The sequence below is a fragment of the Hermetia illucens genome, chromosome 3, assembly GCF_905115235.1.
Source record: "Hermetia illucens chromosome 3, iHerIll2.2.curated.20191125, whole genome shotgun sequence".
Taxonomy (NCBI): Eukaryota; Metazoa; Arthropoda; class Insecta; order Diptera; family Stratiomyidae; genus Hermetia; species Hermetia illucens.
This window is the reverse complement of record NC_051851.1, coordinates 168,417,486-168,434,317: the sequence shown is the minus strand read 5'-3', so window position 1 is coordinate 168,434,317 and position 16,832 is coordinate 168,417,486. Positions and strand designations below refer to the sequence as shown.

The 16,832-nt window shown below is 45.4% G+C and overlaps 1 protein-coding gene across 2 annotated transcripts in view; it reads right to left on the bottom strand.

The window, feature by feature from the left end:
- The window catches only part of LOC119653079 (neurotrimin), a 190,732-nt gene that overhangs the window by 133,317 nt on the left and 40,583 nt on the right, over positions 1–16,832 (bottom strand). For both annotated transcript variants that reach the window (XM_038057568.1, XM_038057567.1), the window contains one exon: positions 3,736–3,822. In XM_038057568.1, coding sequence (XP_037913496.1) covers positions 3,736–3,822 — 87 coding nt within the window. The remainder of the gene's footprint in view (positions 1–3,735; positions 3,823–16,832) is intronic.

Below are 16,832 nucleotides of genomic sequence, written 5' to 3'. Positions count from 1 at the left end.
TTTTCTTGCAATGAACCCAAGTCTGTGTTCGGATAGCTGAGTGGTTAGAGCACAAGGCTGTAAGCTGACATAGGCTCTGTTGACTGACAACAACCGTGCACGGATTTCATCATTGTAACTGTTATCGGTTGTGATTTCCGACCCTAGATAGGAGAATTTATCAACGGTCTCAAAGTTACAGTCTAATCTATTTAATTGCTCAAACCAATATCGTGAAGGCGAATCTTCTGACCGTGCAATGTAACAGCCGCTACTACACCAAAATACAAAGGTAATTGTAATTGGTGCAGCGACGTATGAGCATACATCATAGATTTGAAATTGAATTCTCGAAGGTGCTGGAAATGTATAGTGCCTAGGAATACCTAGTCTATGCAAAGGATTTATGTTTGAAATGCTTTTCTGAATTCATCCCGAAACTCAGCGGGGACTTCAGCTCGACGGATCGAACTCAATAATATATAATAATTTTAATACCTCCAAAAACTTCTTGGCTCTTACTCTCGCTCTCTTCCTTTTTAACCAACTTTCTCAATTTCTTTGCTTGAATTCGATAGAGGGCTCCCCCACTCAAAGGCCAAAACTAAGCATAGTTCAACTCGCAACGCAACTCTGCCTTACCGTCAATCCAGTGGGATCACATTTTATCATGTGATCAAGCTTTTTATAATATCCTGTTGTATCTCCTTTCCTGTTAGTATCCTTTTCCGTCTACTTGTCTTTGTGCTTACTCAACTTGGTTCATCACGTAGATCTTTAATAACATCCGCCAGAAATGCTGTTTTCCGTAACCCAACCTAATCTTTCCTTTCTTCCATCCACTTTGCTTATTCCACTGCCAACTCCCCAGAACAAACCAGTGGTTTTCAATGTTCTTACTTCTCTTCTGTGTTAACTTCCTCAACCAGTGTGCCCTCTACACCTCTTCTTGAAACATCTCTCGCCTTTCCTCTCCTCATATCTTCTTTAATTGAGTTCCTCGTTAGCTATCTCGACAGCAGTGGCCGTCCTGAACCCAGTAGGCTTCCTAATTTCTTCCTTGTTAATTTTAATAATAATAAATGTCCCTTCTTCTGTGAATTATCTGTAACAAAAATTTAACAGAATGTTCTGCTCCTAATCTTTGGAAAGAGGCCCTTATCATCCCTATCCTCAAGAGCGGGGTTTCTTGATAAGCTATGAACTGCTGTCCCGTCTCCCTTTCTTTCCTCTTGTTCCACAATCCTAGACAAAAACGGTTACCTCGTAGTGAAAGAACAGCATGGTTTCATGAAGCATCGATCTACAGCTTCAAACCTTTTGGTCCTTACCAACTCAACCCCCTTGTCAGAAACATCCTCGAATATTGCTGTATAATCTGGTCTCTCTTTCGCAACCGTGAATGTCGCGGGCTTGAAGCTGTGCAAAGTAAATTCATCCGGACCCTTTTTTCAAAAAGAGCCTTCCCCGGCTGGACTATCCCTCACGACTTCTTATCACCAGTTTCACAATGACCTCCAACTGAAGATTTCCCTCGTGATGGCCGGGATTTTTTTGCTGCGAATAATGAAGTGGTGTTGTACTAGACAAGTCTCGGGTACAACAGCGGCCACTAAAATGATGTACCTGCTCCCACCGTTATTTCATAGTAGGAATGGAAGATGAAAAAGTTCAAATACTTATTCCACTTCATCCATTGCCTACGCGGACCTACGATAATGGCTTGCTCTTTGCAACCACTTGACTTAACACAGCTGCCCTTCTGTTTTCATTCTCCCCACTGCAATTATTAAGGGCACACCGAAAATGTCAGCGTTACGCGTGTTGTATGACCTTAAAGACGAGCGAGCGGATGAATTTGCACTCAATCACAATTTCGGAAGGGGACCAAATCACGGAACTATACTCAAGGATACTCTTCAAGAGGGAGTTAGAAAGAATTATGGAGGGTTGGACCGAGATAAGATCAGTACAGAAACCTGACATTTTGGAAGCACGGCTGATGATATCAAAGTAGTGGCTGTCAAGATTGAGTTTATCGTCGAAGTTTATGCCCAAGTCGAGGATAGAGTTCATATGGGATAGAAAGCAACCCCCAAGAGAATAGAAGAAAAGGGTGGGAAAAGTTTTTAGCGAGTAACAAATCGAGTGGCATTTGCTAACATTAAGAGCCAAATTATTAGCTGTGCACCAATGGACCAAAGTATCCGAATTTACCTGCACGGAAGCGCATTCCTTTGGGGACGAAACAGAGGAAGACAACTTGAGGTCATCGCCGTATAAAAAGCAAGGGCAAGTGAGGATAGAGGGGATGTCGTTAATAAAGAATAAAAATAAAAGAAGTCCTAGAATGGATCCTTATGGTACACCAGAAGAGGGGGGAAAAGGACAAGAAGTGCAACCATCAAAGGAAACGCTACAGTATCTGAAGGAGAGGTAGCCATGTAGTAAGTGATGGAGGAATGTTGAGAGAGGCGAGTTTAGATAGTAGTATCTCGTTGTTAACGGAATCGAAGGCCTTAGAAAAGTCCGTGCAAATGAAATGAAAATGAATCAGGAAGAGCTTGGGAAGACCCCCGCGACCGGTTCCGACATTGGCATTAAGGTTGTCAATGAGGTGGAGTATCTCATTCAAAACCTTAATGTCAATGTCGGAACCAAAGAGGAAGTAAGGAGGCAACTTGTACTGATGGAGCGGGTAAGTTGTTCCTGAAATATATATTTACGTTTAAAACCAGAAGTTGTAGCTTGGCGGAAGCTACCCCTTGTTTATCAATTTTAGGCTGGACTACAGGTAACAGACGAAAATCTAATTTCTTAAAAAGTTCGTGCCAGATGGAGGAACCAGGAGCTAGCTCGTGCCGAGCCAAAGCAGTACAACTCAGCTACGACAGATATGATGAGTTAGTTAGGAAGAATATGAATAGGAGTCGAAGCAAGCTTCACTGCAGGCAGTTGAAAAAACCCGAACGAAGTGAGAACAAAGAATATTGAAATCAGAATACAAAATTATAATTTGTCCACTTAGATAGCTAGAGTAATAAGAGCAAAGCTGTTACGTCACCTTGTCTCCCTCCTTAGCATTGTCTTAAACCCGAGTACTGATAATTCCAAGGTTAGAATATTCTGTATGGGGAGTAGGTATTTAAATTTTTGACTTCTACCTTAAGCTATAGTTTAAGGCCATTCCCGCAAAGCCGTAGCAAGAGGCATGAACCTTCCTCTTGGCATTCAGGATTAAACGATGTGCAGCTTCCAATTTCTTTTGTTTCTCTCATTGTAGGTTGATGCATAAACAACCACCTATAAAAAGGGGTTTCACACGTGTAACCCTCGTGCATACGAAAAAAAAGATAGCAATCAACTTTTTAGAATCTTTGACGAAGTTCATGGTTTTTTCGAAGAAAAGTAACCAATTTACGAGTATAAACGGAATGGAGTTCTGTTAATCGTCGGTTCCTAATGAAATAAAGTCTTAATAAGTACTCATTCCTAATTCCACCTTTTCGTGGCGTACATGAGCGTATAATGCATTGACATGACACTTTTTTGTAAGGCAATGTTTCAGCAAAAAATTTTTAGATTGGGTCCCTCCTTATAATACAACCCACATTGGGCGCCACTTTTAAATTGTTGAAAATACTATCTTAAATCCACCTAATTATAAGTTAAAGGTTGGTCGAATTTAATTATCGAATAAAATAAGGCTCTACAACCCCCTAAATGCATAAAAATATCTTAAATGATGATATTTACCTTTTTCTGGAATCGAATTCGTTGATGTGTCTTCTCGAATATCTTCCAAATGTTCAACGTCTGGATTGCTGTGACTATCGCCATCGTCTGTAACAAGATAATATTTTATTCGTAACATGAATATTCAATGTACTCCTATGCAAATTTATCTAGGAAAATGTAAAATGCTATTGCATCTAAAAGCACACACGGATTGCAATCTCTATTGATTTATCCAAAAATGGGACCGTCTTCTCCTTACAACCAACATGTGCTCCTTTCTCATTCAAGATAACGAGCGTAATGCAGACAGGCTTTCTGTTGGCATTCCTGGTATCCAGTTCCTCACTTTCAATCATAGTTGAAGCAGATCAAGTGGAAAACCAACCCACCTTAAAATATATGTACGAAACTGTGATGTGTTTGTCTTACGCTCAAATTGCTGTTGAAAATGAATTTTCTCCTTCAATGTTCAACATTTTTCATTTCAATTTTCGATGTTTCTGTCTTATGTGTGGCTTTCCTAAAGCTTAGCATGAAAATTTAAAAGTAATCCTGACGAGAATATCCTGCCAGTGAGAAGTATCTGAAAATGCTTGTATTGTTTGCGATTCGCACAATGTGTGGTACCCAAGCCGTCGAGGCCACGTCTGGTCCTGGCTTTATAGACATAAGCGTATTCTGGTTTCAAAAGTATAAAATTGTTATTCCCGAAATTGGGAGCCAAAAGTCTGTATCTTTCGGAGGAGATTTAAATATTTATTTTCCAGGTAAAGTTTGGCAAAAAGAGAAATATTTTGAGAATATCCGTCTGCGAAAACATGCTCAAGTGGGATTACAAAATTTTATATTGAGATTATCTCGAAAATTTGGATTTCTATTCACATCCGTAATATATCCTAGATTTAGATTTGTTAAAAATATCTACAATTACTATTCAGATCATCAATCTTCGAGCGAACAAAAGAGCACTTCAAGTGATAATATCGTCTGGAACCCGCCTCAATGGGCAGACTCAATACAATAGTCTGTTGTTCTCAAGAAAAATGAAATGCCACCGGAATTTGTACAATTAAAGCGAACTTTTACCTTTGATTCCTTTGTTTGGCATACAATAACCAACTGATATAATTTATCGGGTGTAACTACTGCTAGGTAGTTTAGAAGTAATAAAAAATCTGTTGCATGAAGGAGATGGTGCACGAGGCTCACAAAAATGCGACCGCGTATTAAGCAAAACTAGAACTATTTTCAAGCCCTGAATATTTATCTAAATCGACGTTGATTAAGTGCTCAGTTCCATATTGGCTACCCTGTAATCATCCGCGATTCTTGATGATTATTAGGTGATTGGCCAAACTTGAATATAGTCATAATTCAAGGTCTATCAATAATTGATCATCCAAAAATAAGGACGGACATAATGTATGTCTCCCCTTACTCTCCCCCTCCTCTCCTCCTTTGGAAATTACACAGGACTATTTGTCACCAACTGATGTTTTCGACTCTAAGAACTATGAATTGTTGAAAAACTGAAAAAAAAGATACATTTTTCTCTAGAATATTGGCATTATGGCTTAATAAAGTTACAGTTAAAATTATGGTCTAATACCAAGGCAATAAAAGGGGGAGAACAAGAAACAATTTTCGGGTGACACCATTTCATCATCATCATCATCATCAACGGCGCACAAACGGTATCCGGTCTTGGCCTGCCTTAATAAGGAACTCCAGACATACCGGTTTTGCGCCGAGTTCCACCAAGTCCATATCCCCAAAAGCTCCTGTCCTGACCCACGCCATAGTCCCATCTTCGTCCCATAGATATTGCCCTTATAAACTTTCCGGGTGGGATCATCCTCATCCACACGGATTAAGTGACCCGCCCACCGTAACCTATTGAGCCAGATTTTATCCACAACCTGACGGTCATGATATCGCTCATAGATTGTGTAGGCTACGGAACCATTTCATTGGGAAAATTTGTGCCCTCTGTCCTCCAGGATTCCATCGTAGTTTGGAAAATCAGTTGGGATCCAATTTAACCGTATACATGGCTCGTGAGAAACTTGGTAAGATTATAACTGATCTCACTATGCTTTTGAGGCGCAGCAGGGTTAACAACATTCACAATTTATTTGGAATGTTATTAATTCGATTGACAGTTCCCACCGCCGCTGTCTCTTTCTCTGTCGAACGGGGCATTTGTCGGTGCGGTATGCCATAGTCAAAGTAGGACCTTTCAGAATTCGGTCTTCGACAAAAATCGCGTCGTAAACTTAGCTGTTGTGATGTCGATGGACAACAAAGACGCGGCAGGCCCATCGGACCCTCTGGTGACCGTCGTCGCTATGCGCGTCCCTCTATTTTGGCGACGGAATCCGAAGATGTGGTTCGTCCATCTGGAGGCGCAATTCCAGATGTCCGGGATCACGGGGGACGCGACAAGGTTTAATTACGCGATTGTGAGCCTGGATGAGGAGTCAGCAGCCAGACTTACGCTCCCGTGTAAATTCACGCCTACTTCATAAAATTGATTCCGCGGGGGTTCCTGGCGACGGGCACCCAGAACGCAGTGCCACGTCGCCTAACAGTTTGACCCTCTCAGCAGGCGCAGTTATCTTATAGATACTGGTGCGGAGGTTTCGATTCTTCCCGTACCCCGGCATCATCGGTTATTCCCTCAATCTTTGAAACTTGCGGCGGCAAATTCCTTGCGTATTAACACCTACGGGTACAGGCAAGTGGACGTGAGTCTTTGCTTGCGTAGGATGTTCCTGTGGCGATTCATCCTGGCGGAAGTCAGCTTCCCCATTTTAGGCGCAGCCTTCTTCTGTCATTATGGGTTGCTGATGGACTTGCAAAACAGGTCCCTTATAAATTCCACAACCAACCTTAATTCGTCAGGCCAAATCTCATCTCTTCCCAACAACAATCTTTCCGTACTTTTAGAGGACATTACTGACTCTCGTGTTCGGAGACTTCTCCGAAAGTTCAGCCAGATTACAACCGAATGTAGTCTCTCTAAACCAGTGAAGCACACTGTGCAGCACCACATTAACACTACTGGTTCCCCTATCTTTTCAAAGGTGCGTTCCCTTACAACTGCAGAAGCTGGCTATTGCACGTAGAGAATTCGAACATCTTATACAACAGGGTATCTGCAGACCTTCGGACAGCTGTTGGTCTTCCCCACTCCATATGTTCACTAAGCCAAACGGCGAATGGCGTCCCTGTGGAGATTACAGAAGGCTTAACGCACAGACTGTTCCAGACCGATATCCAATTCCACTCATCCACAACTTTGAGCATCATCTCACAAACACCCGCATCTTTTCGGCCTTGTTCCAGAAGACATTCCGAAGACGGCAATATGCACACCCTTTGGTCTCTTCGAGGTCACCTGCAATGAGGCCCAACATTTTCAAAGGTTCATTCACTCGGTCCTGCGAAACCTCGACTTCCGTTTCATATATTTGGATGATGTTTTGGTCGCATCTTTCTCAGAGTCTGAGCACTTAGCCCATCTCGTGTGCATTTTTCAACGTCACCTTGAGGTCGGTTTAGTTCTAAACGTTGATAAATGCAAGTTTCTCCAGACACAGGTGAGATTCCTTGGCCACTTCAATTTCCCTGACGGAATACAGTCCGATCCAGACAAGGTGCAAGCAAGCTTCCCGCGTCCGAAAACTGTGAAGGATTTGCGGAGGTTCTTGGGCATGCTAAACTTCTATCGTCGTTTCCTACCCAAGGCCGCCCAGCAACAGTCCGTTTTGAACGCGTACTTGTCTGGCCCCTGAACAAAGGACATACGAGAGATTGTGTGGTCTGAAGAGGCTGTCCGCGCGTTTGATAAATCCCGACAACAACTGGCTGATGCTACACTCTTGGCATTTCTTCGACAAGATGCACCCCTAGCTGTTGTTGTTGATGCCTCTGACATTGCAGTTGGTGCTGCCCTTCACCAAAAGGTGAATCAGGTCTAGCAGCCGTTGAGCTTCTTCCCCAGACCCCGCTCAACGGAACTACAGCACTTACAATCGAGAACTGCTCGCCGCGTATTTGAGCATTAAGCACTTCTGCTTCTCCCTAGAAAGCAGGCCGTTCACAGTGTTCACGGAACATAAGCCACTCACATACGCTTTGAAACAGAAGTCCAACAAAGTGTCCCTTCGTCAGTTGCAACACCTGAGCTTTATAAGCCAGTTCACGTCTGACATACAGCATGTGTTCGGCAAGGACAACATAATTGCTGACGCTTTGTCACGTGTCTCCGAGGTTAACATCCCAACCTCACTCGATTTCTCGGCTATCGCCAAGGCGCAGGAAGATGACGCAGTACTTCAGAGCCTCAAATCCAACCGCAAATACAAATTTCGGGAGATGCCCATCTTCGGCTCGAACCTCTCTCTCTGCTGCGAATACATGGAAAAGGGACCGTGGCCATACATTCCGGGTACCTTTCGCAAGGAAGTGTTCCACGCACAGATTCGGGATTGCTGCGCCTGCTGAAAGACAATCTCCATCGCATTAAAGCCACACTTCCCACCCGACACTCGTCCGCACCTACCTGGGCGCCCAAGAAACTGGACACGTGACGCGCGTCCGCTGTCCGGAAGCCGCTGCAGCCTCCATACGAAGGCCCATACCGTGTTCTCAAGCGGGGAGATCATTTCTTCCAGCTCGAGATCGGAGGACAGAAAAAAGCTGTCTTCTTACCCTGGCTGAAGCCCGTTTGCGACCCAAATCAACGTTGCGTTCGCTTCGCCGAATGATGGGGAACGCAGTTTCGAGTTCAGTCGCTGAAGCCCCTAGGTTTCATCTGGGGGCGGGGTGATGTGGCGAAGCAGGGTTAACAACATTTATTTCGAATGCTGTTAATTCGATTGACAGTTGCCACTGCCGGTGTTCTCACTTCTGACATTGTTATTTCAAGGAAGCAGTTGTAAATATTGTAAATAAAAATAAAATGTTTTAATTTAATAAACCTTTCACTAGCCACTCCTTGATGTGTGTTGAATGACTTTTCTTAGAGTGGTCTTATCGCTGTTATAGGTCTTATCCTTACGGCTCTTTTCTCTTCCCATAGGGGAGAGATGGACTATGTATTCGCCATCTTACCTGCCATGATGTTCGCCAGCACTATTCCAAAGAAGGCAAGTGCTGCGTCATCTGAGACGGCTAATCACACATTTAGAGCTGTTCTTCCGAAGACCGCACTCATTTATGTGCATTATACAAAACATACAGCGCTTTTCCCTCAAGGTAGGACAGCATCCAAGTATGCCACAGTCCCTCTACATTCGGAATCTTTCTTCCTAGAACCATATTCGTGGTGAATGTTTTTTCGCAACTACACTCTATGTCCTGCTTAGAGTTAAGATTCGCATTTATCATCACTCTCAAGTATTTAATGGTTGGTTTGGAATCAATGATATTACTCCCAATTCGCTTCCGTTTTCTGCTCCACCAATACCTGCCCAACCTTACCCAAGCCTTAACTGTTGGATTTAAGTACAACTCAGCATCTTCGAAATATAATGTCGTCGACGCAAACCACCACCGAGGCCGGCTCCGGAACCGGAAGATTCTGCACATCATATAATGTTCGATAGCAGTAGGCCCAGTACGGAGCCTTGTGGGACACCCGCGGAGCCAATGTACTCTTGAGGTCCATCATCGGTGCCAATGGAGAACAAAAACCACATAAATGAGGAGACAGTGGGAATAGGAACGCTCCTCCAGAAAATGTCAGCAAAGTGGTGAAAAACTGGTTGATTGACCTAGAAGAGCTTCTGGATCGAATTTCGTACTGCAGGCGGACATGGAGAGTAACAGAAGATACATGAAAAGCAAAAGCGACTGCGTCCCCTCCCTACAGGTAGAAAGGGCATCTGAAGGAAACTTCACTTAGGTACTCTTCAGTGCTCCACAAAAGGCGACGAAAAGACACGAAGGTTGGAGCACCAATAAAAAAGATGAGGAGACGGAGTAGTACTAGCCTACCAGCTTTGTCTGTTAAGCCTACGAAGAGTAATATCTCTGCGGAAGTCCTCAGTGAAATCCATTATAAGATCAAGCCCGAAGAATCTGTTCCGACAGTCGGGCGGCATTATCGGCACTAAATGGCAACAACATATCAAGCAAGTTGGTGTGGAGTTATCGTCAGGTGCTGCTGAAACTTGGCCGACTGAACAAAACATTCCTGATGTGGGTGCCGGGGCACTCTAAGATCGCCGGCAATGAGGAGGCTGACAGACTAGCTCGCCGAGGGTCTGGATCCACAATGGTGGGGCCAGAACCAGCTCTTGGAATCCGACCATCTACTGTCTACTCTGAAGGGTGAAATTGCAAGGATTCACGCAACCTAGGGCCACTAGAGCGGCATTTTTGTTGCCTATTAAGAAGTCGGACATGAAAACCCTAGTAGGGCTTTTGACGGGACACTGCCCCTTAAACTACCATATGGAAAAGATTGGGGTAGTGGTTTCGGCTGTGTGCAGCCTATGTGAGGAGGAGGAGGAGACGACCCTGCACTTTTTATCCAGCTGCCAGGCATCCTCAGATCTCAGACGAAGGCACCTTGGCAAGGTTTTCTTCAATGAAGAATCTGCACACTCTCTGCCTCTGGAGAATGTTCTCAGATTCGCTAAAGCCTGCGAATACCGTAGGCGGGAAGCCATTGAATAGGCAACTACGGGGATAGTACAATGGGCCTAATAATGGCCTGAGTGCTCGGAGCTGCGGCTCCCCCCAGTTAACTAAACTAACTAACTAAGCCCGAAGATAACGGAGCGGAAGTGTCTTCCTTTCAGAAAACGAAGGGTGATGGAGTCTTAGTCAAATTAGGCCCGAGAGAAAGGTACATTCTATGAATTAGGCAAGAGGCTACTGTAAGAAAAAGCTATGGTTTCTAGCCAACTCATATGCTCTCTTCAATTCCGAAATCCTGACTTGACTCAGAGAAAAGAACGATGTAAAAGAGGCCATCAAGTGCAACTTTTGAATCAATTCCCAGATGTGTATCACCTCTGCGAACTCCCTAGGCCTCCCTAGCTCCCTGTGGTGGAAGCTGCAAGACAATACATGAGGAAGCTGGAAGTGGGAGAATCCGAATTGGTTGTGTAAAGTATAGGATACCAATCCGAGTTGCGACCTGCCGGGGAGGTAACATGCCGCCAATTCAGCCAGGTTGGCCATAAAACGAATAGTTGCGTTCTATGGCCGGATCGTGGGGAGTCTGATGAGATCATTACAAACACAGTTTTCAGAACAGAACTGGAAAGAGTTAGGACCCAGTTAGCATGACCCTCATTCAATCAGTTAATAAGCACCGGGGTGCAACCGTTCTCGAATTGTTAATGCAGTTCGCTGCGGAGAATAAAACTGTTCTAGTGCCCATTAGTAAACAGTATCGAAACAAGAACCCAGTTTCTTTACACCCGACATATTAGGTATCGCTACAATCTGAGTTCGGGGCCGCGCTCACCTGAGGATCCTTGCTCAAGGTCGAGAGAACAGCTTTGCCTGGATTTGATGTTTAGAGGAAACATTTTCCATTATGTATCTAACACCCAACGAGACGATTCCGGACGCAGGCTAGATGCTCTGGAAGATATTATTGTGGGCCAAGAGAGTAGATTCTGGTTGAGGATGACTTCAGTGTAGGGGTATATCTAGTTGGGGATGACTTGAATACCAAGGCTCTTGAATGGGGCGTGCTTAACCCACACTCTAGAAGGAAAGCAATTTTCGAAATGGCGGCAGGAACAGGACACGCAGTTTTCAATACCGATCCGTGCTAAGACTGCGAGGGAAGTATTCCTGACGTAACCTTCCTGTCGGAATCACTCATGCCACTAGCGGACAGGCAGAGCATTCTGAAAGACTTCTCGGCAAGCGCGATGGTAAACACCGGGAGATTTTTTGAAACTCTTGGAACTCGTGGAAGTGGTGGCGCTGCAGCTGACACTATCATAAATTCAGTTATAAACCTGATAACGACACCCTGCGGAGCTTCCATGCCTAGAAGGACATCGGGACGTGGCAGGCCATGTATGTGTTGGTGGACGCCGGAAATAAGAGATCTCCGGAAGGAATGCAGAAACACCGCGGGTTAATCCAGCGCTTAAATGGTAGGGTTTATGCACCACAATGGTGCAGCGCGATAAATTAAAGCAAAGTTCGCGCCTTGCATAACGTACTTAATGAGGTAAATGAGGACTCGTAGGGACTTGGCTATAAACTTCTCACCCGGAAAGTCGAGGCTCTGCAGAAACCCTGCATGAGAAGTACCAACCAGATGGACGGCATTGCGGGACGTTATTCCCGATACGATACGAAGTCCATTCTGCTCTATTGTGGGGAAGTATGGGCTGATGCTCTTGACAAAGAGGTGCATCGTAAGTGCTTACTTAAGGCCAGAGATGGGGAGCTTTGTGAGTGGCGTCTGTCTGTCGCTCTGCCTCAAACCCGGCCGTGATGATGACCAAGGGAGTGATCCCCGTTTTTCATCTTGCTACGGAACAGCCACGAGGGCGTAGATTTAAGGCAGGTAGTTGCCCTTGAAGAAGGTCAACGTACACTTATCGAGTGGAAACTCTCTTAGCAAAGTAAGCCAAGAGGCAAATGGACTGCGCGACTCATCAACAATTTAGACCCGTGGCTGAACCGACACCACGGTGAGATTGACTACTTCCTTGCACAAGTTTTAAGTGGAAATGGAGGTTTTTAATTTTACCTGCACAAGATTGGGAAGGCAAGATCCCCTAATTATGTGTTCTTCAATGGAGTGTCAGACAACGCCGACACATTTTTTTCTATTATGAAAGGCGTGACTTACCGCTTTCAGAAGCTTTATGTAGACTCAGGGGAGCTCTCTCCAGACAAAATTGTCAGAGCTATGGCAGCTGGGGTTGTGTTGCCCTTTATGTTCGGCTTGTCTTGTTGCGAAGAAGATTGAGCTCGACCGGTGGAGGTACTGACCCTGAACTAACAACTCACTTCTTCCTCTCCTCCCCCGTTGGGAGAGCGGGAGGGCTAGCCCCCTCTCAATTCTAATGTAAGAGTAATTTCTCTTCCGGGGCTTGTTGGTGAGGGCCGCTTTCGCCGATCCACCATCTGTGTCATAGCTGAGCCTCCGTTCTCGAAAGTAAGTATCCATAATGGCAGTGAGATAGGTGGAAACACTAATCGACGCTAGGAGTTTTCTGTACGATTCCAATTGGCCGAATTGAATGGAGTTTGTCACATCCAAGGCTATTACCATGCAATATTTGCTGGTGTTACCCTTTCTTGAATTGCATTTTCGGCCGGTTGATCTGGCTTTACGGAGCCCATACTTCCGATCTGAAAGGCGTCTTCATATGACTCAGAGAAATCTATTATAGATTAGCCGATCTCACATCTTTCCCATGGTGTCTAGAAGACATATGAGTCTATGGAAGGATGGCTGACATGAAGGTTTGCTAGTCTTAGGAAACAGTACAAACTTCTGCTGCTTCGATGCTGTAGAGAATATTCCCTGGGATATCCGCGCTTCCAACAACTCAACACACATGCCATATTTTTGCTCACACAAAGTCACTGGTGTATTATATAATCTGCCGACTTCAGGCCTATATCGCCGCTCCACCAGTCTAGCCCCTGACCAATTCGCCATAATGACTGTTTCTATATGGTTTACTTACAACGGCAACATCCATCTCAGATTCTTAGGTCTTAGGTCTTCTCAAGTAAATACTGACCGACCATGAGGTGAATGAGGTTTATTTGGATAAACGGCTTGAAAATCATGCGGCTTGCAGGTAGTTGGAAAGTGCTTCCCACTGATGGCCGGGTACATTGCGGTCTATTCCGGCATAACTGGCAGGCTGAACTGAATGTGGGTGGCGAGTTTTACGTTGCGATCGTCGGTGATACGTTCAGGACCTACCTTCCGGGCTGCCTTCGCTGAGACGTTTGCGGCATTATTCATCAATCATCGCATCCTTGTGGCCGAACTACGGCCAAGCAGATTGAGTTACGTTTATTTTGGTCGGGACTCCGTAAAGACGTGCTCAGTTGGGTTAAACTGTACGTACCTTGCTAGCTAGCAAGGCAGAGCTTGCCAATTTTGCAGCCCCAGATCGCCGCTTCAGTTATATCCACGTGGATTTGATCAAGCTGCCGCTGCCACAAGGTTGCCACAGGACTTGCCGGCCACCCTTTAAGGCCTGCGCAAGAGTGGTCCTTCGTACTTTGGTGCAAATTCGGGGAGAGTTTGTCTCCACGCCAGATCAACCTGCGAAAGGCATTGTTTTCGTAGCCGACCCTGGAGGACTTTTCAAAGCGGTACGTTCTGATTCAAGTCAATATCGTACCCTGGGGACCGCTTTATCGAATTGTCCCACGTCTCACCGATCGCACCTTCGTCATGGGCGGGGTTATTAAGACGCTCTCAACGAATCAATTGATACCGGCGTATTCCGCTACCACTGTCGTCCCTATTTTGAACTTCGCCAGCAAGATCAGTCGCATCAGGTGCCCATTCGCCACCCTCGACTTCGGTTTTGAGTCGAAGGAGTCAGCTAGCCATGTCAGCCCAGCCATTGACGACAACCACTCTTTAGCGCTCAGTTCAGAAATCATACCTCTAGAACCGATTCGACAAGGGGAGGGGTCGTTGATTTCTTACGATACGTTTATGTAGATCCTTCTAAACACAGGATGCAGTTGGTGCCCCATGGAATTATTAGTTTAGCCTATCATATATTAGTAGGAGTGCGACGGCGACAGTATGATCGTAAAGAGGCAAGAGGGCGATTGGATGAGCGTTAGCCTCTTGACCTTGTTGTGCCGGGTTCCAATCCTGAATGTTTATATTCATTTTTGAACGCTTTCGAGATATGGTTAGCAAAGACGTTTGATTTTTTTGGGAGGGGAGGCTGGCAGTTTTGGCTAGTAGCGAGGATATTTACCTGAGCTCCCTGTCTGTATTTTAATTTAGCTCGAAGTGGCAGGGGCGGTAGTGGAGGTGGTTAGTATACAAGGCGAATATCCTTTCACGGATTGAGGTGTCGAGATCATGGATCTCGTTATTAAAGAAGAAATACCGCGGAGAATACCTATTTCTAGATAGTTTCCGCGGTAGGCTTTTTTTGCGGTGGAGGGATATCGTCCGTGAATGAAAGAAGGTTAGAGAAGTTGAGGGAGCGTGTCACATACCATCCGAATTACATAAGTATATTGATAAACTGCACTGCCAATGGTATCGTTAGAAACTCTCTGATTCAGAGAGAGTTGAACTTAGAAGTGCCTGGTTTTAAGGGATTGGTAATATGAGCCGCCAGTCGGTCTTCCTGACGTTCGAAGCTGTTAGCGGTGATTGGCGAATGGCCCGATTGGGGAGTTAGATGTCGAGGATGATAACATCGTGGTTATTGATGCCAGGTAGTGTTTGAAGGAAACCAACGGTGTTACGATCGGGATTTACGCTGATATTTCTGCTTATCAGGAAGTGGTCGAAGCATGAGTCGCAGTTCCTTACACTCTATGCAGGGAGTACTGCATTAAAATGGCAGATATTACGAGGAGGCGCTTATGTGATTAATCAGCATTGCAGTTTTCTATCGTTATTATTAATGTAGAAGGTGCTCCTAGCATTTAAGTCGCCCCCTAAAAACAGAGCCAACAATTTGCCAGTTGGTCGGGGTTGGTGTATCATAAAAGGATTTAATAGTGGATAGGTCGCTGAGATCAACGAATTATTTGGGTCAGTAGAGGTGAACCGCGTATAGAAAGTTGAAGGTGGTTTCGATCGAGGCGATGGTAACCTCGAGGGATTTAAGAGCATTGTCAGAAAGAAAGAGTTGTGTGTCAAGGAATGTCAGTGTTTCGGCGGCTCCGGCAAGGTATGAGGGGGTTGAGCTGGGATGATGACTGTACGAATTAGGTTGCGATCTGGAATGGTGGCTTTGTATCAATAGAGCAACCTGGTTTCACACAGGAGGACTATTTGCGGATAACATTCGCTTAGGAACAATTTGAGCTCCTGCTTTCGAGCCCGACCGACCATAGATTCAATGATCCTAGCATCCACGGTTTGATCGTATAAGGTTGATCATCAGGTTGAACACCATTATGAACTACCAGGATTGCTCAGCAAAAGTTTGGAGATTCCTAATGTTTCGCCGACAGGCAAGGAAGGCCGACTGAAGGAAGGCGTTGAAATCACATGCGTTCCAGTTGGTGGTGAGGAGAAAGGGGCCCTTTTTTGAGCGTTCTTCGTCGCCACTACCTTGTCAAAGTTAAGGAATTTGTGGTAGCTGACGGGCTGATCGCTTGCCCCACAGTTTAGGAACTGGGGACTTTCGCTGGACGACTTGGAACAATCACATGGCCCATATTGGCTTAGGTTAAAGTGTAGTATCTATTGTAACTCCCTCCCTGTCTCTCTAGTGTAACTCCCCCTCGGACACCACCTTGTCGTGGTGGGGGAGCCTGTAGTAGTTTACTACTACACTAAGGGTGTCCAAAAATATGAATATGGAAACGATGGATATAAACTCTCCAAGTGGTAAGAAGTCACAGACTTCGAATCCACCCGCGACCATGAGCAATCATGTCGCGGCCGAGGCGCGGATTTTGGAGGCCTCACCACATTCATATTTGCCTATAGAGCAATCTGTAGAAGGCATGCTTTCCGACTCAGTGGAAAGTTTGCATTTAGTGCTTACGGCGAAGTTAGCCAGAAAGGAAAGTACGGAAACTCTCAAATTGGGAGAAACTGGAAATCCAACTACGGCCGGCCCGTCCGCGGTACTACAGCCCAAATCTACCCGCAAGCGGAAGAGAAAGGCCCGGCAGAAGGGAACTTCGGTCACTAAGGAGGGGGGACTACAGGCTGAATCCTGCCTGTCAGAACCTTCTCCGCCATCCTTACTGGGAAGAGCGGAAGAACGGGAAGCTGGTGACGTGGACGCTACTGGTTCAACGCCAGTATGTGGAAATGGATCCAAGCGGTCCGAACACCGTGAACCTGGAAAGGCCCTAAGCCGACGGCAGAAGAGAGCACTGCGAAGGAAGATGAAGCACCTTGGGAATGAGGACATGGACGTGGCTGTACCACTAGGCGCGGT